Source organism: Melanotaenia boesemani, chromosome 16 (genome assembly GCF_017639745.1).
Source record: "Melanotaenia boesemani isolate fMelBoe1 chromosome 16, fMelBoe1.pri, whole genome shotgun sequence".
NCBI classification, from domain to species: Eukaryota; Metazoa; Chordata; class Actinopteri; order Atheriniformes; family Melanotaeniidae; genus Melanotaenia; species Melanotaenia boesemani.
The window spans coordinates 26,997,326-27,023,143 of record NC_055697.1 but is presented as its reverse complement, the minus strand read 5'-3'; the positions used below and the strand labels follow the sequence as shown (position 1 = coordinate 27,023,143).

General features: G+C 37.7%; 1 protein-coding gene across 1 annotated transcript; it reads left to right on the top strand.

Annotated features, from left to right (window-relative positions):
* Positions 1-17,213: 17,213 nt before the first annotated feature.
* LOC121655890 (homeobox protein Hox-D9b-like) lies at positions 17,214-19,901 on the top strand. The gene is made up of 2 exons (XM_042010800.1): positions 17,214-17,898; positions 19,657-19,901. The coding sequence occupies exons 1-2, from the start codon at positions 17,214-17,216 to the stop codon at positions 19,899-19,901; spliced, it is 930 nt and encodes a 309-aa protein (XP_041866734.1).
* The last annotated feature ends 5,917 nt before the right edge of the window (positions 19,902-25,818 follow it).

Genomic DNA, 25,818 nt, shown 5'->3' with positions numbered 1-25,818 from the left:
AAGTCCTGTTATAACCTGTTTAGCGTGTCAGATGCTAATATTTGGAAACACACAGCACACTGGTCTCTTTTCATTACCCACCATTAAACTTTACCTTTACTTGAGCATTACCAGCTTATAGGGCAAAATATGCCTCATCATGTTTTTTAGGTAGTTGAAACTGTTGCTAATTCATCATCATTTGCCCATTGGTACTGTCACAAATTTTGTCTATTTCAGTCTAGCTGTGCCTGGTCCGTCCCCCAGTTTGGGAACCACTGCAATAAAGCAACATGGGGAGGATCAGCAGCAGTAACTAACCCTAGAAAGTATCAAAACACTGTTAAACTGTAAACATTTTATTTCATTTTTATAATCGCATGTGCCCCACAGACCACAGAAGGCGCTGTAGTACATTTACATACCGAAAGTCCTTTTCCTGAAGGGTTAAACTTGTTTATAAGCTTGAGTGGTTTAACACCAAAAATTGCTTTCAAATTAACCAGCATAATATCTTGATTATTTGTATTTTGCTTCATAACAAAATGATGCACTGTTATATTCCAACACCACTTTATGCTACGATTTGTATCTTAGGTAACGGATCCCTTAACAGTCACTCTTACAATAAAGCAGCCCTTTGGTGCAGTTTCCTCAGTCTATATTTACTGTGTCCTGTGTCTTCTCTCACAGGAATCCAGGACATGATGAAACTGAGCTGAATAAACCCACAGGCTGAGAGGAACAAAAAGCTTCACACAAATACTGTATCTTGTAAAATTAATGTATGGTTTAGGTTTTCTTTATGGGGAAGCAAATTTTCATCTTTCTCCAGAGATCTGCATCATATTCTGAACAGATGAATCCACAGTCTTTTGACAGTCATTTGTGTTTTACTTGGAAATTGATGCAGCAATTTTATTCACTGAATGCTTGTTGTGTGAAATTAATAGTTTGGATTATAATTGTTGCTGCAAAGAGGTTGGATTGGAGATGTGCCAATCAAACCTAAAAACATCAACCTTCCTCAAACGAGACATTTTCTGTAACTGCCAACTCAGTTCACATGTATCTATACTAAGAACTGCTTTTAAATCAAAAGGCGTGCAAAATCACACACTTTATATCTGATAAGAACATAGAAAGATCACTCTGGACTGTATGTGAGTGTGATCTTTCCATTAGAACAGCACAAATCTCCTTTCAGTGAGTCAACCTCTGATATTGATTAGTCATATTTCTATTAGGAAATAACTTATCTTTTTATGCCACAAGGTCTTCCTTTTACAGAGCAGTTTCAGTAAAGGGAATGAACTGACAGAGTTGACTACTTTAGTTGGAGTATTTTGCTTGTATTTAACAATTGAGATCAATCATCAACAAATGTTACAACTAATTAACTTGTCTACTACAAATATTTTCTGTGTTATACTGATAACACTGTAACTTCTCTTGTATAAAGTTCAAATCAGCAGTCACCAGCTGTGACAACGGCAACCAATTTGCGCCACCGAGGCACCCCACGCTACAGCACAACCCTGTCCACCTTACAGACAGATTCTTACCACGAGCAGAGAGGTGTTATCATATAAAAAAAATTTTATTCAAACAAAACAATAATACTTAAACAGATCATAAAACACACGTCCAGAAATGGGTGCCCTGAGGTGGAGGAGGGAAACCACGTCAGCGTGCGGGCTTACCACAAGGCAGGTCCAACCACTAAAAAGGGGAAAAGAGTCGTCACCCGTGCTAGTACTCACACACACAGCAAGGAGGGGGAGTCATGAACCATCACCAAGGATTGGCCGCCCTGGGCCCACCACACCTGACAAAAAAAAAGAGGAAAATCAATTAAAACCTAACTTCAGGGCAACACATTTAGGACCAAATAACATGCCAAATTAGGAATCATGCAAAAAAAAAAAAAAAAAAATTATACAAAATAATGCATCCAAGTAAGCAGCTAAATTAATACAAAATCCTTAAACAACTTGTTAAAACCACACAAGCCTGCTTGGCCAACCCCACGTCCGAACTGAAGAGACCGGATTGGAGGCTGAACCAGTGTTTTGTCAGTTTAGCATACGCATCAGAGTAGCATACATTACGTTAATGTGCATGCGGGCTAAGGTTAGGGTTAGGGTTAGGGGCAGTTAGTTTGCACTATGCGTATGCTGATCTGACAATGTATGCTAAACTGACAGAACACCGGCAGAGCAGAAAGCTTAGACGGAAGAGCGATCGTCTGGCCAAACACATCTGCTTTTTAAAAAGATCCCCAGCACCACCAGCGGTTTGCAAAACTGGCAGCGCCATATGGTTACCAGGAGAAAAATAACCTCCGGCCATACTTAGGTCAACATAACATCGTTCCACCCAGTTATTGTTTATTTACTTTTACTTAGCGTACAAAGCTGGTGGTCATCCTGCAGGCGCTGAAAGATATTTAGGTATTTACTCCTTTCTCTGCAAGCTTTTTATGTCATTCTTTCCAGCAGGGATTCTCAGTCCTGGTCTTTGAAGGCCGGGGTCCTTGTTACTCACTCCTAGGGAGAATTTAGTGGCCAATTAACGTAACATGCATGTCTTTGGACGGTGGGAGGAAGCCGGAGTACCCGGCGAGAACTCACGCATACACAGATAGAACATGCATACTCCACACAGAAAGGCCACGGCCCCCAGGTTCAAACCTCCTGTTATGTTATCAGTGTAATACCCAGACAGAGCGAACTGTTTTACTGTGTCCTTTACTTCCCGATAGGAACCAGCACACCACAAGAACAAGCCTTCTCATTGGTTCCTGTGGATTCCTGTGGAACACAACTGTTAAGCCTTTAAGTAATTACCAATAAACTTTTTTTTTCTTTTCTTAAATATTCCGTTATACTATGAATCTTTAGTCCAAAGATCAGTCTCTTCATATGTCCGTTCTCTTAGGTGGACGTGAAAGTCTGCCTGATCTTGTGACAAACGCTGCATGTTGAGTTGTTTGTGTGGTCAGTGTATCACCTGCAGTACTGACATCACATCCAACGTCTGTACCAGGTGGAACCTGGGTCTCTGCTGCAGCTGATGGCTGATGAGTTGCTTTCAGGTGTGTACCGGTCCTTCTCAACAGTCAACCGTCCCTCATCTGTTCTGACCTTGGGGCTGCTGTTTGTTGTACAACTGTCCCATAAGTGTTTCCTGTGGTGACCCATACAGTCTGACCTGGATACAAGTCCGTTTGATGCGCTTTGTGACGTTTGTTATATAGTTTTTCTTGTTTCTTCTTTCCTTGTGTCTCCATCTTACGGAACTTTTTGATGTTAGGCCAGCGTGGGAACAGAGCTTTGGGAAGTTGAGGCAATGGTGTTCTCGTCTGCCTTCCCATGAGGAGCTGTGCTGGAGAGAAACCATTCTCCAGTGTGGTGGCTCGGTAACTGAGCAGAGCTTTAGCATAATTCCCACCTTCTTTCCACAAGCCTTTTATTGGCCTGGGGGTACTTTGGGCTGCTAGTAATGTGAGTAAATCCATACTCAATGGCAAAGTCCTTTAAGAGAGCAACGACATACATCAGAAGTTCCGGGACGCCATGCCAGTCAAAAATGTTCTTTAAAGCTGCAATGACTGTGTTAGCTGTAGCGACATTGAGGTGGGCAACTTCAATACATTGGGAGAAAATGTCAACCACTAACAGATAGTTGTTCTTGTTCCAGCTAAATATATGTCTGTACCAACACGTTGCCATGGCCTCTCAGGTACAGGAGTGGTTAGCAGGGGTTCTCTGTATGTCGCTCTGTGTTTTATACACGTGAGACATTTTTTTTCACTTTCTGGCTGATGTCAGCAGAAAGTCCTGGCCACCAGACTGACTGCTGGGCCCTGGCTCAACACTTGACTATATCTTGGTGGCCCTGATGGAGGATATTGAGTATGCCATCTCTCAGTGAGCTGGGGATTACAATCTTTTGTCCTTATAGGAGAAGATCTCCAGCCAGCGACAGGTTCTGTCTCTCGTTCCAGTATCGTCCAATATCAGATGGCAAGTGGCTTTTGTCAGGCCATCGTGTTCGACAGTAGTGAATAAGTGTGCTGCAGATTGGGTCGTCCTTCTGCTTTTGCACCAGCTGCTGTAGTCTCCCCTCAGTAGCCGGAGGTGCTTGTCTCACTGAGTCCACGAATATCTCAACATCTGCCTCGTGATCTTTCTCAGCCTGAGTGACTGCACATCTCACTGGTGTTACTGACAGCGTGTCTGCAGCAATAAAATGATTTTGGGGAATGTGCACAGTGTTGTACGTGAATTTCATCAATCTCAAGCAAAATCTCAAAACTCGAGGGGGAAGCATGTCCAGTGCTTTTGTGCTCAGTAATGGGATGAGTGGTTTGTGATCCATTTCCAGTGTAAATCTCATGCCAAGCAGGTATGATTGCAACCATTCACATGCCCAGGTCACAGCCAATGCTTCCTACTCAATCTGAGAATAGTGTTGTTTAGCATCCAGCAAAGCTCTTGAGATGAACACCACTGGTTTCCATCCACTGCTCTCCGAATGTTTCTGGCTTAGAACAGCTCCGAGACCAAATGATGATGCGTCTGCTGACACCCAAGTCTCTGCGGTGGGTGAATATATAGCAAGCACCCTAAAAAGCCTCCTGTTGTGGTGCCCCATTCTCATTGGTTCCTGTGGAACACAACTGTTAACCCTTTACATACTCCTCCCTGTGTGTGAGCGTTTCAGTATGTGAGCTCAACAAAGAAAGGGACTGAAAGACGGCGACTTCAGCGTTCGTTGATACGAATCTGGGGTCTCATTTATCAAACTGGTGTAAGAACAAAAACCAGCGTACGCTAAATATAGTCAACTTTTGGGGTTTATGAAAAACAAACTTGACTGGAAAATGTTCTTACCTCCACTTTTTGAACTTTTTGTTTTTTTTATTGCATTTACACTGGTGATATTGGAAAGCACTTTTATCACCTTTGTGTGTTGTTGATTGAATGAATGAATGAATGAATGAATGAATGAATGAATGAATGAATGAATGAATGAATGAATGAATGAATGACTTTGCTGATCCCTAAATGGGAATACCAAAGAGAGAAGTTTTGAGAGAAAACTATCACATATCTACCACTGTACTTTATTTTCCAGAGTATAGAAGTAGCGTAATGTTTACCGAAGTAGTTTTTGGTCCAGGAGACCTGGGTTGAAGTCCCCAGTGTACCATCAGCGATTGAATCACAGCTGGCAGGGCTTCCGCCTCCAACTGGGGAGACCTGAGTTCAAATCTGGCTGTGAGGCCATTAAATGCTACCTCAAGGGGGAGCCAGGATGCCAGTTAACACGCCACCCCCAACCCCACCTCCCCGAAATAGGATGTTTTAAAGTAGGGATATATCAACACAGATGACATCTGTGACAGAATGATATGTGCATAATGATGTATATGCCCATGTATGAGGGATAGGATACACTGCAGTTCTGGAATGCTGTATATGGATGGGTCAGTGATGTAAATACGCATACAGGTCTGGTGTGTAACGGGTTGATGGTTCAGTAGGTAGGTAGGTAGGTAGGTAGGTAGGTAGGTAGGTAGGTCCTCCTATGTATGTATGGATGTGCTTGTACCTCTGTAAAAGGGTTGTACCACAGGTGTCATCATGCATTGATATATCCCACTATACTAGTTTAATTAATTATGGATTTGGCCAGTCCATCTTCCAATTTCTGTTTTGCTGGTGTGCAGTAGTTGGTTTCTACATGAACCTATACCCTGTACCTATACTACCTGGACTAGTTGCTGCTACACAGTTCCCTAATATGTGTTACATCTGGTAGAATACAGTGGGGATGGGAAGAAGAAAGAAAGGCTTGAAGGGTAGCTCCCAAACCCAACACATCTCCCCATTCCCTCCCAGACTTCAATGACCATTTTACTTTAGTTCAGTAGCTGACAAAAGCTACCTACCTACCTACCTACTCACCCACCCCTACTGCAGTTTGGCTACTTATTTGCTCCTGTATCTAGTTTTTTAATAGTATTTGTTGTATTATGTTAACAATCATGTATTCTATTCAGTGTTTATCTCCACAAGATGTTTTAATGTAATTTAAATTTTATGTAATTTTCATTATCAAAACTGACACTGGTTGTATATGTGCTTAAGAGAGGCAGCAAAGAGTCAAAAAGACACAAAAAATGCAACTGACACACTTTATTATCCATGTTTAAGCAATGTACAAAAACAAAAAATTGCACATTTTTGCTTGCACAAATAGTATGAAAAAAACTTCCAACTGTAACTGTACACATCATGTGTCTTATCCTCTGTGATCAGCTGATCACCATCTTCTCCAGCCTTATGTGTCCTCTCTGGTCTGTAGCTGACTGCTTTCCTCTCCAGCATCAGGTGTCCTCTTCATGGTCTGTTGCTCTCCAGTGACTGCATCCTGGTGGACCTCCTGCTTGAGGTGTCTCTTTCCTCAGCTGATTCTGTCTACTTTGTTTGTAGGTGTAACTGATGTGTGTCATAGAAGCAGGGATGGTCCACAATCTGGGTCAGTCTCCATCATTAAGCTGGTTGACCACATATGTGGTATTATTAAAAACTAGTTAACATTAGATGCTTCCATTACATTTTATAATCTTAACCACCTAGCCACCAGCAAGGTAGAGCGGTCATCTTGTAATCCGAGGGTTGCCGGTTCGATCCTCGGCCAAGTCAAGTTTCATGTCAAGGTGTCCTTAGGCAAGACACTGAACGCCTAATTGCCCCTGATGGGCCTTGCATGGCATAGATTTTATTGCTATATTTTATTTGTAAATTTAATTGTTTTTATGTGTTATGGTGTGTGCATGTATATGAAAGCATTTTTATTTTGTGTGTAAATGTAATTATTTTGTTGGGCTTTCGTGTTATTTTACATTCATACAGATTTTATGTATGTTTAGTCTTTTTGTTGGAGATTTTCATTGAGGTTTTGTTACAGCCACCAAAAATGGTTGTGAACCTGTTATTTTTCCTACTCAGTTATTTCTGTCCAGTCCTCTTGTTGTCTCATTAGTGGTTTTTCGAATGAAAGAGGCTTACCCATGTTTTTTTGGGGTTTATTTGCCACACCAGGCTGTGGTTCAGCTTTCTCTCTCCGTCTGCTTAGTTCCTGCAACAATCTGTTCTTCTTATCCAAGTCACGTTTTAAAATTTTTACTTCCCATCTTAAAGGCAGGCAGCATTGATTAACTTTCCAGTATTCAGCAGTTTGAACTTGTAGCTGTTTTCTAACTCTTAACTCCTGGTGTTTTTTCTTATTGAAGATGATGGATTCAAGTATCAGTCCTGGTTCTGCTGGATCTCAGTGCTGCGTTTGACACTGTAGATCACCTCCTGTTGCACAGGCTGGAAAACTGGGTTTGACTTTCTGGAGCGGTCCTTAACTGGTTCGGGTCCTATTTAGAAGGCCAGAGTTATTTTGCTACGATCGGCAGCTATGAATCCGAGTGAATGGCCATGACTTGTTGAGTCCCCCAGGGGTCAGTCCCTAGACCTCTTCTGTTCAACTCGTAAATGCTCCCTTTGGGTCAAATATTACAGAACTATAGCATTAATTATCAAAGTTATGCAGATGGTACACAACTTTATGTGTCTCTGTCACCAGACGACTGCAGCCCAATAGACTTATTGTGTCAGTGTCTGGAGCAAATACACACCTGAATGAGGAGAATTGTCTACAATTAAATGAAGACAAAACTGAGATTATTCTGTTTGGTAGCAAAGAGAAAAGGGTCAGCATTGGCAAACACCTGGAGACTCGGGCTCTTAAAATCACCGACCAAGTTTGTAACCTTGGAGTGTTGATGGATTCAGATCTGACCTCAAAGCTGTCACTAAGAAGCTTTTTACCAGCTCAGAAACATCAACAGAATTAAAAGTTTAGTCTCCCAGAAAGACCAAGAGAGACTCATCCATGCATTCATCTCCAGTAGGCTGGATTACTGTAATGGTCTTTTAACAGGACTTCCTAAAAAGAGCATTGAACATCTGCAGCTCATCCAAAACGCTGCTGCTGGAGTTTTAACCAGGACTAAGAGATCTGAACACATCACACCAGTTTTGAAATCTTTACACTGGCTTCCAGTCAGTCACAGAATAGATTTTAAAACCCTTCTGATCGTTTACAAATCCCAGAACGGTTTAAGTCCAGAGCACATTTGTGATATGTTCAGAGAATATAAACCTAGCAGAGCTCTTAGATCCAAAGACTCTGGTCAACTCGTCCAGACCAGAGTCCAGACTAAACGTTTAGCTGTTATACTGCAAACAAACTGCCAGTGGAGATGAAACTTTCACCAAATGTAGACATTTTTAAATCCAGGTTAAAAACATTTCTTTTCTCATGCGCCTAGGCATGAATTCTTCACGATAACTTTTTAACTTATCTTGCTTTGAATCATTTTAATGTAATTTATGATTTTATTGTAATTCTTATGTGTTGCTGTCTTTTACTATTCCTCAATATTTGTGATGCTTTTGTTTCATGTAAAGCACTTTGAATTGTCCTGTACATGAAATGTACTTTACAAATAAACTGCCTTGCCTTGCCTCTAATCTTTCTTATAGGGTAGAGGTTTCCAAAGAGTCATCTTTACCTACTTGAAGCTCAGATATGTTTTAGTTACATCAAGTTCTTGTTCCAAAAGTTTAACTTTGTTTTTCTGGATGTCCAACAATTTGTTATTTACTGTCAAATTACATTGTAAATCTTTCATTTCCTTTTTTAAAGCCAGGCAGCCTTATAAAGTTTTTCTTCCACAACTTTAAATTTGTCTCTCAGGATATCCTGCGACAATTTCTTGTTCACATCTTATTTAAAGGCAGGCAGTGTTGATGAAGTTTCTGATATTCAACAGTTTTAACTTGTAGCTGCATTTCTAACTCATGAAATCTTCTCAGCTTTGTGTTGGCCTTATTAAATTTGTCTTCCACAACTTTAAATTTGTCTCTTAGAATATCATATTCCTACGACAATTTCTTGTTCACTGTCAAGTTATGTTGGAAATCTTCACATCCATTTTGAAAGGCAGGCAGCGTTGATGAAGTTTCTGGTATTCATCAGTTTTAACTTGTAGCTGTTTTTCTAAGTCTTTCACTAAATCTTTTACTATTTCTCAATATCTGTAATGCTTTTGTTTCATGTAAAGCACTTTGGATTATCCTGTACATAAATTGTACTTTACAAATTAACTGCCTTGCCTTGCCTCTAATCTTTCTTATAGGGTAGACGTTTCCAAAGAGTCATCCTTACCTTCTGGAAGCTTTCTCGGATATGTTTTGGTCACATCAAGTTCTTGTTCCAAAAGTTTGACTTTTTTTTTCTGGATGTCCAACAATTTGTTATTTACTGTCAAATTTAATTGTAAATCTTTCATTTCCTTTTTTAAAGGCAGGCAGTGTTGATGAAGTTTCTGGTATTCAACAGTTTTAACTTGTAGCTGCATTTCTAACTCTTGAAATCTTCTCAGCTTTGTGTTGGCCTTATAAAGTTTTTCTTCCACAACTTTAAATTTGTCTCTCAGAATATCATATTCCTACGACAATTTCTTGTTCACTGTCAAGTTATGTTGGGAATCTTTCACATCCTTATTTAAAGGCAGGCAGCTTTGATGAAGTTTCTGGTATTCATCAGTTTTAACTTGTAGCTGTTTTTCTAAGTCTTTCACTAAATCCTCATGTTTACGCTCCTGGTATTTCAGCTGTTTCTGCATTTCTGTCGTCTTAATTTCCTCAGTGCGTAACATATCTTCTAATTTCGTCTTCTTTAAATTGAGAGATTCTATTTTTTCTTGTAGGTTAGAATTAGCGCTTTTTAAAGAAGAAATCGTTTTGAGGAGTTCTTCATTTTCTTTTATCTGGTGGGCATCCTCACCTACTTGAAACCTTTTCAGCTCTGTGTTGGCCTTATTAAGTTTTTCTTCCAAAACTTTAATTTTATCTGTCAGGATGCTACGTTCCTGCGACCATGTGTTCACTGTCAACTTACTTTGTAAATTGTTCTCGTCCTTTTTGAAAGACTGTTTTTTTTGCAGAACTGCCTGTTGGTCCGGAGTGCCAGCTGGCCAGATACAAATCTCTTTTTTCAACCTGTTGAGCTCTTCTTTGGATTCCTCATTTTTACAGATCTGGTGCTCAACCTTTTTCAGAGCTTTCATCCCTTCCATTTCTGCATCCTTTATCTTTAGGTCTATCCTTAGGATGGACAAGTCGCTTTCCAGACTGGAAATCTTATAGCGAAGCTCTTCATTTTCTTCTGTAATTAAACAGTCAGTCTGTGTAAATCCAGGATTTCTTGGAGTTTTGTTGGCCTTATCAAGTTCTCTTTTCAGGACTTCGATTTCCAGCCTAAGGCCATCGTTTTCTTTATGCATCTCATAACTATTCTTCATCATCATGTGTTGAAGATATTTTATTTCCTCTTTTAAACTGTGGTTTTCATGTTGAAGCTCCTTAAGAACACTGTTTGTCATGTTGCCACAAAGTTCCTTGTGTGTTCCTTGTACTGTCTGTAAATCGTTTGAAGACATGTTTAAATACTTTGTAAAAACAAAATATCTATAAACCAGTGAACCTATTTCTGTCTGTCTTTGTTTAATACTGAAGTGGAAACCTGACAGCTTTTTATATCATAGAGGTTCTATTGGACACGCCCAATGCTTTGAAACGTCACTCACTCGAGAACGTCATGATGACGCCAGACCTTGTGAGTCTGGACGAACTACACTTATATTCACTACAATTCCCATGAGCACTTTCGCCGTGACATGCCATACAGCAGGGATCACCAACTCTGGACCTCTTGAGTCAGTGTCCTGCAGGTTTTCACTGCATCCCTGCTGCAACACACCTGGTTCAAATGAAATAGTCAATAGTCAAGGTCTACACCAGCCTCTTAACGGCCCATTATTTGAGTCAGGTGTGCTGCAGTATGGAGATATTGAAAACCTGCAGGACACTGGCTCAAGAGGTCCGGAGTTGGTGATCCCTGCCATACAGCCACTGGTTTGCGTGCTTGCCGTAGCGCATGTGGGATCGTTTGCGACCGGCTGTCTGAACAGAGTGCAGCTAAAAGAGCGGCTGAATTTAAACAAATGAAGTGACTGATAGAGGAAAACCCATAAAAGCTGCAGTGGTTTGACTGTAAAGAACCAGGCCGTCTGCAAGAAATATAGGAGGCAGCGCTCGCGCAGTACAACGTGTGCGGCGTTCAAGTATACTCTGTATACATACATACATACATACATACATACATACATACATACATACATACATACATACATACAAACAAACAAACAAACAAACACAAAAAATATGTTGGGAACCACTGTTTAGGGGCTACAGCATAATGGTGAAACACCTTTGTAAATCATTATTCATCTGTATTGTTAGACAGAGTGAAGTAATAATGTAGTTTGGTCCCAATAGAGAAAGTCATTTAGACATTCAGAAGACTAATAAGATTGTGAAGATTTAAAAATTCACACACAAAAATGAATACAACAAAAGAAAAATTATTTACCTTGCAAAGTATACTGAGAAAAAAAAAACATTCTAATGGTTAATGTGATTAATTTTGTGTAGTCATGGTATGGGTGATTAGACAAATGTCAGCTTAATTTTCAAAAACTTAGTTTGTCTTATTCAAAATGCTTCTAGTAGCTGAGAGAAATGGACAAAGTATCACAGCCATTCCCTAACATCCCTGTCAACAAAGCCTTATGGAAGGCATCACTGTATTTAACAAATCTAATTATGGAAGATGAAGACAAAGAACAGAGCACTTTAATGCAATTTTAATTGAATTACAGGAACATTTCCTATTAATTTGACTCAGCTTGAGAACATAAGACAAGTTACAATGAGTTACAAATGTCAAACAATTTTTCTTATACGCACATAAAAGCAACTCGTGTTCATCTTTGTGTTTAAAACTGCAAACCGTTATTATTATTATTATTAATTTATTATTATTGTTATTATTTTTATCATTATTATTATTATTTTTTTTTTTTTATTATTATTATTATTCATAGCACTTTTATGTTTTTCATCATTTCATCTTCTGGTAATCAATTTATATTTTAAAGTAGAGACATCTCTACTTTCAGTAATGCTGGGTGTGTATTTTTGTGTGTCTGTGTATGTGTGTGTTTGTGGTTGCCCAAACTTGGATTAGACATGGTCCAACTGTAAAAATATGCAGCTCAGCCTGAAGATTTAGGGTTCAGGTTTCTCCAGAGACCCAGTCAGCAGACTCAAGGCCAAGCAGGTAACAAAAGATACCAAGAGGCAGTTTCAGATCTTGAGGGTATAAAGATATCAAGGGAAAAACCTTATACATTTTGTTAATGCAACTTATATTTTAGGTCTCATGTCAGGATGTGGAGCTAAGCCTATTATATTTGTAATGGTTAAAAGGTTGGAAGTGGAAAATATATACATAGCGGAATATATATATATATATATATATATATATATATATATATATATATATATACACACAGGCATTTCTGTGCCTGAGCATATCATAGAAATGGAGTTTAACGTGTTCATGACATAATGTTTTCTTGATCAAAAACAAAATTAGGTTACTTAAATTTATTTATTTATTTATTTATTTAATATGAAACCAGGGTGGACCATGTTTAGATTGACTTACAGTGTTGTTGACAATAGGAGCACGGGTAGCTCTACATTAAAAGGTTTATTCAGCCGATGTAACCTTAAGGCTGCAGCATTAAAAAGCTAAAATAAATAAATAAAATAATAATAATAATAATAAACCCTTATCTTATTCTGTGCAATGAACCTGTGTAAGATTTATAAATGTGAAACTATGAGTTTTTTTCTGCATTTGAGTTTCAAAGTTGAAAAACTTTAATAACTGGATTTAAAAAAGTTGAAAAAATCATTTGAATGCATCATAACTGGACAAGCATTTCAAATCACTCAAAACATCAAACCGGTTACTTCTGTTTCAGTTTTGGTAGGTTTTATTCAGATTTTGTCTATTCTTTGAAATAATTTAGTGTTGCTTATGAGAGTAAACTGTTAATAATTTATTTAAAGATTTTTATTAGTCAAAACAGTAACTTGCAGACACATATAATGCACAGCCTTTTCAACAAATATGTTGAGTTGCAGAGGTTTAAAGAAGTTCATTTCCCTTTAACAGCATGGTGATAGTCTTGAAATGTAACACAGTTTCAGACAGAAGATGCAAAACAATGTACATACTGGCTCCATCTGCAAACTCACTGCATAGCCTATATTAGTATGTTGTATGTTATGTTTTCATATAAACACCATTTCAGCTAAATATAATATTTTAATATTCCTGAAAATCTGATCAAGTTGAATATTTGTAAAAAAAAAAAAAAAAAAGTGAATGACATACACATTCTTGAGTGATTTAGAATTAAAATATATCACTTCGCAGTAAGATGGCTTTTTCACATTATAAACAACTTTGTTATTTATACTTTAATAAAATAGCTCTGTAAGAAACTAATATTTGATTTTAAAAGTTTTAAGAATCTCAGTTGTGAACGCTTTATTATATCATTTCATAGTTGGTATTATGCTCTAAAATCTGCAAGGTTTCAAAACTCACTTGAACAAAATCTGAATTTGATGTTCTTTTCATAGCTTTTATTACTGTAAGATAAATAGTGGCGTAAACCAGTTTAGAGGCTTTAAACATGTGTTGAAATAAGGACATATGAACTGAAACTAAGCTGATAGGCCTCACTTTAAATGAAACTTTGTTGCACTGCTGCCTGAGGTCTCAGTTTCCCAAGTGTTTTTATACAGTGTCAAAGTGAAGTTAGTGTCATGCACAATTACTTTTGCAACAAATTAAGCATGCCCAGAAGCCCGGTTAAATAGACTGTAAACTAAAAAGCATGCCATCAAGCAGTTTTTTATGACCTCAGTGTTCACATTCCATAACAATGAGCTGAAATGCCAAAATGATGTATTAATAATAAAAAAAATACATAAAGTTGAAGAGGAGCTTCTCAGTCTTGAATTCTGTCTCTTTTTGCAAATGGCTTCTGACTTTGAACAACAGGGGTCCAGACAGCAGAAACACACAATGAGTCCAAGGCTGCTAATAAACCTTGAACCGCAAACAAATCACAACACACCCCACCGTCATAACCGCCGTTTCCACCATTGATTACTTTTATTGGGGCAGTCCAGAGAGTCTGCATGTGTCTCTTTCTTGGTCTGACACTTTCTCTCAGTCTGTGTGAGAGTGGGAATGTGGCTGAGTGTATTTATGTGTGACGTCAAGGAAGACAAGGAGATGAAAGGGTAGATTGTGTGTCTGGTTGGAGCTAAAGGAATTCAACCTCATGACCGACAATAAACTCAGTTACAAGGCAACTGAGTTTATTGACACCCCCCAATGTAATCTAAAACTATACTTCTCCTGCTGATTTATTTTTATTTTTGTCATTAGGACCAAAACATTGAGCTATTTTCATTCAAATACTTTCAAGGATAGAGTGCAGGAAAAGTTTTTGTTTTTTGTTTTTTTGCTATAAATTGAAGGAGGCAGTTTGGGTAAACAGTGGTTTGTATTAGTTGTAGCAGCAGTTTGAAATCAATAGATAATAGCTGGACTGAAAATGATGTAGCTGTTGTGGTAACAGTGGTGGTTTTAAAAGAATTAGTTGTACATGAAATTTTAGATGTTAACAGCAAAATTTAATTCTCTTATTACAGATAAAAGCTCAGAACATCTCAGTCTGGTGTGTAAATAAAATAGAGATTTAGGTATATTTCACTATCATTACAGCAGCCTGATACATGACTAAGAGATTGTCTTATCTCCAGAACTTGTTGGCATCCCCTCAGTGCAATGCATTGTGGGCAACGTTGCCAGCATCATCTCATTGCCTCTTTTAGTGTCATATAAATTTATACGGCAGTCGTGAGTGACTTTTACACAGCCAACACTTCGCGTTCTTTTACAGCAGCTTTAGCTTGACCCTCATCTTCATTACTGGGACATTTATTATGACACTGCCACCTACAGGCAGTTACGACACATTTCATTCAATCGTTGCTACGTGCCTCTGGCCCAAATCCGTCTGGGTGCAACGCTGCTGAATTATAGGCGCTTAAACGTGCATGTCTTTATATTATCACTAAAAGGAGTTGTCAGATATAGAACTTATGTGCTAAATGAAAAGGCAATGAAATGCCTTGAATGCTGAAATACAGAGTTGGCAGTCTAAATAGTGAGTTATTTATGACTAAAAGTGGACTGGCTGCCAAAGCTGGACATAGAAAGTCACATAACTCTATTTTTAGACTATTTTAAATAATAGGAAGATCCATGAGCCTATATTAGCACTTTTGTTTAGATTGAACTTAAAATCTTATTTACAATATATCTGGAGTTATTTGCCCAAATATCCCCAAATAGTGATATACATGACCAAATCAAGCGTTGTTTTTCTTCAGATGAAAACCTATTTTTTGAGCCCTTTTCAATGTTTACATTCAGAAATTCTTTAAAACTTGCACGCTATTTTTCCTCGTCTAGCCGGCAGATGGCGCACAGAACGCATAAAAGAAGAGCGATGAAGGTCAGCATTGGAGGCCTGCTGGTCATCTTCTCCAGCTGAAGGAATTTCACTTTTTACACACAAACACGAACAACATGACGAATTGAAGAAAACCAAATAAGTAATCCAAACAGGTTGCAGTTTTATTGACAGCTCTACTTCTAAAGAATCTCCTAAATTGGGCTGTGATCAGGTTCATTTGACCGGCTGAGACGATGGCTTATACTTTTGTTGTTTGTAAATCGAAGCGATTAGCTCTGGTCACTTTAACTAAACGGAGGTTTAGACGCTATTAACCCTAACGAAAAATGCAATTTGGTTGCAGCTAACTTTATGGACATTGGAGCGTCAGATACAAAATTAATCTCGAGATATCTGTTAGAAAATATTTTTTCATAAAATCAGCTAAGGTGGGAAGTAAACGCTTGAGATAAATGGAGATATATTATCCTATTAACAATAATTTAAACGAGGATTTAAAAGGCTCCGATTAAAGCTGTAACTACATTTGATCTAAAACTGGCTCACAGTAGCTTGAGTGTTCATGTGGCATCTATATAATAGCATGAATATTGTTGTGATTTTTGTCCTTTTAACAGTAGATTTTAACAAGATTGTGATATCGTCAACAATCTTGTAGCCCATATGTTTGAGTTAAAAGAAATGAAAGCGTCAAAATTTTCATACCTTTTTCATACCATTTTACATAAAAATTATATTTAATTTCTAGTAGATTCAAATTATATCATTATAAATTATATTTGCTAATAAGACTAATCAAATTTCAAACATGCGCACAGCCAAACGTTTCAACGTCACGCTAACCACACATGTAGCTTATATATATATATATATATATATATATATATATAGATAGATAGATAGATTTATTGGTTAAAGATGTTCTTTCCCGTATATATATATATATATATATATATATATATATATATATATATGTTGCAAAGCAACCTTACTCAACGAGTGAATAAATTAAACACGTGGCAAACAAAAATCTGATGGATCTGAAGAGGATTTGTCCTCTGTCCAAATCCAGATGATAACAAACTGGAATCTAGAACATTAGTTTCAGCCGTAAACACACACACACACACACACACACACACACACAAAGCTTTGGGTCCTCCAAAATGAATTTCCAGGGCGAATATACATATTTACTGTAAATTGGACAAATCAAGGAAACCACTCGACCACTCCAACAAACGCCCGAGTAAAATTTAGGCATTCAATGTGTAAAGAAAATGATTTAAAAGCAGCAACACCATTTTCCAACAAAAACTGCTACTTGCTATTTATTCAGCTTGTAAATCCACTACAGAATTTGAGAAGTATAAATCTACATCCAAGTCCATCTGCAGCAGGCCTGATTTCACATATCTGAACACAAAAGAATGATTTGATTTATTTCCCATACTGGCTGAATACAGTCTAATCATGTGATCCACAGTGTAACCAATTGGCAGTCGAGAAGAAGGTAAGGGCAGGAAAAAAAAATACTACCATTTTAGGGGAGGATGTAAGCCACTATACCAGCCCATCTAACGTTTTACAGTCGCACTTAAGTGTCTTTTATTGAAATAATAAAATAAACATGTCGCTAACGAATTATTATTCCATGATGGGTCTCCAGACCGAGGAGCCGTATGGTGCACATTTCATCCCGGGAGGCTTGCAAGGTTCGACGGCCGGTTGCGCGAAGCCAGCCAGAGGAGCGGAGGAAGAGGAGGGGACCCCTGGCTCACACATCCCAGATTTTTCACATTTTTCCAACAAAGCAAGCCTAAATGGCTTTTCTCCTTGGACAAACACCACTACTTCCCCTTCGCCATCTTCTCCACAGCTGCAGTCCGCCCCTGGTGCCTCCATCCCCGGCCTTTTTCATCCACATCCCCTCCTGAGCCACCACCACCACCCCTACTACGGTCCACAGGCTCCGACCCACGCCGAACACCTTGCAACCGCGGCCGCGTCCGAGAGCAGGTTCGTCCGCTGCTGGGAGGGGGCGACCCCCACTTCAGAGACCGCTTTGTCTCAAGTTTCGGCAAGTTTCCCCGCGTGTCTTCCCGTCCAGGGCGACCTCTCCAATCCAAGCCCGACGTTTAACACAATTAAACCAGAGAGTTCCCCGCTGTCACACGAAAGCCCCGACGAGTCCAACTTCGCCAGTCCGGCTGACGTGGTCCTGGAGCGGCTCGGGACTGTGGAGGAGCTGGGAAGGAAGCCCGAGCCAAAGAAGGAGGACGAGGAGAGAAAAACACAGCAGCAGCATGACCCGGGTAAAGACGTTTACACTAATCTCAGGAATGTTTATTAGCTCTGAGGAGTGCCAACACACAGGTGTGTGTGAGTGTGTTTGAGAGGGGGATTGTATGTAAGCGAGTGTGTGGAACTTTTATAGCCCTATAAATGTCTTGTAAACGGTAAAATATAAAACTTTATTGTCCATTAAAATAATTAAGGTGCTATTGTTATTTAGCAATTTGTCACTAAAAGAGAAAAGCAGGTTGGCTTGCCGTGTTTTTTTTGTTTTTTTTTTTTTTTTCTGATGTGGAGCAAGTAGAGACGTGTTTTCTTCATAATCAGCCAAACATATATGAAAACTTACGGGGATGTCTTTCATGAGATTTAGGTTATTTGCAGTCTTTTTTTTTATACGAGTTACACAGACTAGTCATACAGCATGCCTCAAAGTATTACTGGTAGTAGTTGGCATATTTTAACTTGAAAAAAATAGGCCAATATATTTTTTTAATCCAATCTTGCACTTTTATTGCATGGCACTCTCAATGAGATTGGAATCTATCCGTGTAGAGAGCAAAAAGCAGCCACAAGAACACAGACAGAAACAATACAATACAATAATAAAAAAAAAAATCAATAGAAGAGTTAGAAAGGTCATAAAAAATGAGAATGGACTTGTCTGCAGCGAGTTTGTAAGCTGCAGTTCTGCCAGTTTTTGTGTGGATGATATAAAATCTTCATTACGTTTATTAACGTTTAGGTGTATCTCTGGCTCTTGGTTAATGATTTTTTTTTTAACTTGGATTTTGCCTTACATAAATATTTTTCTTTAAAACTCATGTTTTAAAAAGACAAGTATTATTACACAGGGTGTATTTATGATGAAGCAATTAGTTGCTTGTCATTATAAATGATCTTGTCTAGTTTAAATAAAGAGAACGTGTGAAGTAGTTAAACTTAATCAGTTTTTTTTATTTAGCAGTTTTAAGTTCATCACAAGAGATAAGTTCAATAACATGTTTTCCCTCTGTGTGTATGTGTGTGTGTGTGTGTATGTATATATATATATATATATATATATGTATGTTATATATGTATATACATTAGTTGATGAAGTTTTAAAACAGAATAAGTTTTAAAACCTTTTCAGCAGCAACAAATGAACTAAAAATGTGTTTAAAAGAGATTTTAAACAACCAGAAACATATTTAATCCTCTATTGCCATTAATTCTAAAGTTCAGACATGGCAATAAAAGATATCCTGTTACTTTTGTACTTGGCCAGAAATAATGTCATATCTGTTTCGGATACTGCAGTTTAATTATGTAATGTAGAAGTGAAGCTTGTGGCTGTTTGCCCACTCAAACTGAGATTTAGGCCATTTTTATTAGTTTATCCACCTCCGCATTTATATTTAGTGTCTTTCCAAAATTAATCTGAAAAGGGTCTATAGCTGGATAAGAAACCACAAACTTAATTCAGTGTACCATTATGTGACATTTATTCAAGTGAATCAGTTATATTTTTTGTCTTTATCAAACAAACACATTAAAAAAGAGTGAGCATGTCTTCATTAATGAAGCCCTGTTTGGAGCATGTGGTGCTGTTTCTTTTCCTAATGAGCCAAAAGTTGTAGGTTCATAAAGTTTGTTTCTTAGTATGTGTTCTTCAGTCTTTGAGCCCCATCACAGCACACACACACACACCCATACGCACACCAGCAAGAGCAAAGTAAATATACTGGTGAGTGCTGTAAGTAAAAATCCATGCCTCCACGTCTCTTGTTTCGCAGAAAATCCATCAGCCAGTTGGATCCATGCCAAATCAACCCGGAAAAAGAGATGTCCATACACCAAACACCAGACCCTGGAGCTGGAAAAGGAGTTCCTCTATAACATGTACCTGACCAGGGATCGGCGCCTGGAGGTGGCAGGACTTTTAAACCTGACAGAAAGACAGGTGAAGATCTGGTTCCAGAACAGGCGGATGAAGATGAAGAAGCTGATGATCCGAGAGCGGAGGGGTATCAATGAATGATAGATCTGGAGGGTGGGCACGTTTTTCCAGGGATGGGAGGAGGTGGCGAGGTTATAGCTAATGAAGGAAATGCAATGCTCCAAGATACCTAACATCAACAGCCACGATCAGCTGTTACCAAGCAACGGATTGTGGAGTTAACATATAGCCGCCTTAGGAAACTGCAGTGGTAAAACTCAGCTGGGGAGACCTGGATGAGCTGTAACACCTTTAAAAAATTCCTTTTTTTAATGTTAGAAAATCTGCATGTTTGAAAATGAAGACGACCTGCTTCATTTACAAGGAGATACAAGAGATTTCATATCAAAGACTTGCTCATTCAAAACCTATTTCTGAGGTTGCATATCTGTCATGGCTGAAACTGGAAGCATTTGACACATATTTGACTTCCCACAAAGTGCCAGTGCTTACAGCTAAAATGTGAACCGTGTTTTGTGATTTAACAGTGAAACTATCATCCTCATGAGAACATATTTAAGTAAACGAGACGAAGCTATGTCCTATGAGTGACTGCAAAGTAGAACACTTGCTTGTATGGCCTACATAATACATGCAGGGTGTTAGAAATGAAAGAAATTAAAATGAATTACTTGCAGATAAAATGGCAAAACTATATGAAAGCTTACATGATGAGGAATGGCCTCAAACAAACAATAGAGTGGCAGAGATTTAAACATAAACAAAAGAAGATGAATGGCTCAAAGTTTATAAAATGTTTTCAAATTACTAGTTTAGTGTACTGCGATGGACTTGTGACCTGCCCAAGTGTACCTTGTCTCTTGCCTGCTAATTGCTGGGATGAGCTCCTGCTTCCCCACAACCCTTAATTGGACAAAGCGGCATAGAAAAGGGATGGATGGATAGTTTACTATAATAAAAAAATTGTATTTTTAAATAATTTGCATGTTTGAGTGTTCAAGACAGCCTTTGATGTCATTAATCTTACAAAACAAACAAACAAAAAAAAGTGAATGCATCACATGCCACAGCCCTTACACAAGTATGTGAAACATCTGAATGTTGTATGTAGCTAAAGGTCACATGGTCATGCAAATGTGACAAACATGTAAATGTGTTTGAGATGTGGTAAAGTCATATTTGTAATGCTTTGGGCAAATCATGGTGAACTTCCTTTGAAACTCAAGCTGTCAAACAATCAGACGTAAGATATTAAAGATGATTATTTCCTCTCTAACAAGCCAATACACATTAATAAGAAGAGATGCTACCAGTGTATTTGGCATATTTGATGTACTCAAAATCATTTTTTACATACGTTCTCTCACTTTAAAATCATATGAATTCTATATGAAATGGAAATTCATATTTTTTTGTTAATCTTTAGAAAAATTCAGCTTATTTTAAGATTGATGCCAACAACACTTTTGAAAACGTTGGGACAGAGCTGGTTAAAAGATTGGAAAAGTAATGTAGAGTTATGAAAGATACACAAGTCAAACTTGGAAAAACTGACATCAGGTCATTGATAGGTATATGAGATGCTGAGCGACTCAGAGATGCAGACATTGAGGGGTTTACAGTCAGACCAGTTTGGTACTTAAGTCATCAAATGTTTACAATATTATTAACAGATTTAGAGAATCAGAGGAGAAGAAATACTGTGATGGAAATAATGGAATGGACTCAATATTACATTCTCAAAAACATTCTCACTGAGCACAGTTTGACAGTGATTTCACTAAGTCATCGAAATATATATATATATATATATATATATATATATATGTATATATATACATATATACATATATATATAAATAAATTAAACAAGGTCCACAAACAGCACTGCTGTTTCTGAGCTCATGTTCATATAAGATGGAGTGAGGAATGAGAAACTGTGGTCTAAAGATTTTAAATTTTTTGGTAATAATGTGTGCTGTTTCCTTAGGAAAAATAGTGATAGCTGGTCCTTATGATACCATATCATAGTGATGGTAGGTGGTGTAATTGTGTGACCTTATTTTGTGTGTTGTTTTCTAAGAGGCAGCATTCAGGCAATGTGATGCAAACCTCTTTTAATGTATGCAACACATCCCTTCCCCCCATCCCTTGCATCCCTCCCTCTAAGTGTTTGTTACCTAACCTTTACCAACCACATCTGAGTGTGAAGTATAAAAATCAAAAGTTTTTGGACAATATTAAGTTGAATGGGGCTCAAACCAGGCTCTTTCTTGTGACAGTGGTGTAACACCAGCTTCCATCCCCATAGCTTTTCTATAAGCCTTATTTAACTCTTACAGTTATCCTTTATCTTTACATGAGACAATACATATAGGCTGTTATGATTGTAAAAGGCAGGTTTAAGCATTTAATGATTTTGTCAACCAGAAAATGCAGCACATTTTTAATTTTTTTTTCTTATTGTGAACCTGTTATGTTTTGCACTGTGGAGATATCAATTCTCCTCTGAAACGGGGATGTGTCAGCGCATAATTATCATCATATGTTTGTATTGGGGTGCGTTAGTTCACAGGGAGGACTTGCACCTCTGTAAAGGCACTATCAGTGCTGGAAGGTGAATGAATGGCTTTGCAAGCAAAATGTATATTAATCTTGCCAATATTATTTCCAGAGCAGATCTTGCTTAAATCAGCAAGACAAAGGCAAACCATATCCTTCAAGTAATCCAATATCAAGGCTTTGCTTCTAGTCTGACTGGCCAGCCTGCCATTCAGACTTGACACCCACTGAAAAGGCTTTTTATTAAATGAGCAGTAACACAAAGGAGACCATGAACTGTTTAGCAGTTGAAATAAATTAAGAAAGGAAAAACATTTTACATCCTTATTTGGTTGCCTCAGAGTGCTGATAAAAGAGGAACTGATAAAAAAAAAAAAGTTATAAACAAACCTGTCTCACCTTTTTTTAAAAAGAGTTTTAATCTGTTGTCTTACAGGGAATTTAAATTAAACATAAAATTCCTACACATAGGATTCAGTTCTTATTTACATTTAACACAGCCTCAGTGTTCTTGGAAGCAGGGTTAGATTTAAAACAGAATGTCCACCTCTTTCAGTTTTAATGAGAGCGTTTCAGCTCAACATCGTGAGAAATATGTCTACAACCTCAAAGGGTTTTACATTTGTGACCCGTGAATGGATTAACCAATCACCAAAGTTTCTGTCAAACGTGTGAGATTTTGTATATAATTAAAGAATGAAAGCAATTAATGAAGTTTAATAGAACGTACCACAGGCTTCCTAATGTATAACAGGTGTGTGTGCGTCACGCTAATTAAAGAAATTCTGTGTTACAGCTAACCGTGGTCTCCCCTAAAGTTGGAAGCAGAGGGGACTTTTAAATATGTTGTAAACTTGTTTTATTTGTTTTTTCTAAACTTTGCATGTAGCCTTATGGGCATATTTGTTATTGTGGTTGTTGCTGTTGTTATCTATGTATATTTGTTGTTGCTGTGGCTCTGATATGCAGATATGGTCATGCCTATTCCACTATACATACACACACCAGTCATGGCTAAGCTATGGCGTGACAGCAGTCTGTTGTTTGTTTTTTCTGTTTACCTCATCTAAGAATAAACATCTACAGTACCTGTAAGACGCTTTTCTACCAGGATTACATGTAGAATCAACGCACAACTATTCAGTTTAGGAATAAATAGATAATACGTTTAACTGTTATATTAGGAATATATTAAAGGTATCTTGGTGTGTGAGTGTTTTTTTTCTCTTTTTTAAAGATGAACAGATGGACTAAAAGCAACACATTCTCTGGGAGAAAAAGAGGGACAGCAGGCTATGTTAGCCTACAGCGGCGGGCCTGTGCTGTGATTAAACTGGAGTCAAGGTGTGATCAATAAGGCCTTCATCCAATCATTTAGACTAAATATGCTGCTCATTGTGATTTTTAATAAATGAAATAAAAGACTGATTATATCGGCATTGTTAATCTGTTATTTTTGTCTGCTTTCTTTTTAATCTTTGGGGTTTTCGGGCGTCGGTTCACTTTAGTTTTTAAGTTTTATACCTGATATTATCATATCATAAATAATACTTGAAGAGGCTGTTGTTGTAGTAAAGTATTTGACCATATTTACGAGTGTATTAGCAATGAAAACGACTACATTTTCAATTATGTTAGATAAGCTACACAAAAGCATGTAGTTTGTTAGAAAAGAAACATTGGCTTTTGCTTCACGTCATCAGATTGATGAGTGTTATGCCATGATCTTACAAGAGAAAAATAAAAATCAATGTGTCAAGTCTGACATTTACCTGGATTTTAGGCCAGTAATCCGATTTTTAAATGCTTTTTTTCATTATGATTATATTCCATTGTCAAGGTGTCTGCACGCTCTCAGGTATGCAGTCTGGGTTTGAGTCGGCAGAGACGCATTTCTGCCTCCTTGTTTTGTCAAAGTCAGTGCAGCGCCTCGTAGTTTCCCTCATTTATTGCTGCTATATAATCTCAGCGCTCATCCTACTGCAGGGTCATAAAGCAACAGCATGCATTTGGAGAATAAACGTGACTTTCCGCCCAGCTCAAGACACAGAGACGCGCACACAGAGGTACCATAAAGTCATTTAGCCCAGACAGTCATCGTGACTATATGGTTTTATTGGACACCCTTTTCCTGCCTTAGAGCCTTAACTATCTTTCTAAATGTTAAAGTCATTGTCTGCAGATGAGACCAGACAACCTCAGTCACACATTACAGACGCCTGTTAAAATAAAATTAAAATAATCAAAACTACTGGCTGTATTTTAGGATATTAACGCAGAAGTGTGACCGTGATGGACAAAACAAGCCATACTAGCTTGATGTCCCCATTTGTTGGATTTTACCCATTCTTTTACAGTGGTTGGTGTTATTCCTTAGAAAAAAACTACAAGAAGCATCTAATATATGTACCTGAATTAAGACAAAAAAAAAAAAGCTAGCACATGCTTAGACAGACTTACAAAAACATATAAATGCATCTATGTTTTCATTTGTTTATGGCAAACACGAAACATTGATGTTGGGTTATTTAAGAAATCACTGTCAAACTTATCCTGACTTATTACGTTAATTAAAAGAAGTTCTTTTTTTATTATATTTTTTTCCCTAAAGACTATATTTGTTTGCATTTACAATTTAACTGCCGAAAATTGCTTTTCTCCAGTTAATATTAGAACTCAAGCCAAACCATATACACTCATATTTGCTGCCGAATTATTTTAACAGAGAACAAAAACATGTAGTTTTACACTTAAACAAACGAATCAGATAAAATGAATCTCTGGTCCTAAATGAGCTAAACAATAATTTATTGTGCCGGAGAAAGCTAAATCCGCCGTGTTACAAAAGAAAAAAAAATCTTTAATGGGAAAGAGCTAAGCATATAAGTCAAGTTCTAAATTAATAAGAATAAAATAATGTTGATCATTCTATCGTTTGTAATTTTAAATAAATATGACGCTCATTGTGAAAAACATTTTCATTGCATTTGCTGAGAAACCTCGTTTCAAATGGAAATCATAACTGGGGGAAATTCATAGACAAGGATTCAGTTTTTCTCTACAACATACCCCTGTTAACTCAAACTCTCTATGAATGACTTGAAATACCGAAAATCTTAAAAAAAAAAAAAAAAAAAAACAGTTGCCGCATTGTGTAGTTACACACTCCGTCCACTGGGTGGGAGTGTTGTTGCATCCGTTGTTGCTCTGCAGCTCACTGCTTCTGTAATAATGAGCACCCTGGACACATAATCCAGCCATTTCACTCCAAATTTAATAAGAACTTTGACATATAACTTTCACAATAAGACAGCAAAAGAGACATCGGACCAAACATCCCCAAATACTTCTTTTTTAGCCTCTTTTGGTGTTCAAGAAATAGCCCTAGAAAAACAGATGTTTTAATAAAACACTAACAACTGAATATTTTATTTCG

Coding starts and splice junctions, on each gene's coding strand:
- LOC121655890 (XM_042010800.1), top strand. CDS start 17,214: ATGTCGCTAACGAATTATTATTCCATGATGGGTCTCCAGACCGAGGAG. Junction 17,899..19,656: donor ACAGCAGCAGCATGACCCGG/GTAAAGACGTTT, acceptor CTTGTTTCGCAG/AAAATCCATCAGCCAGTTGG.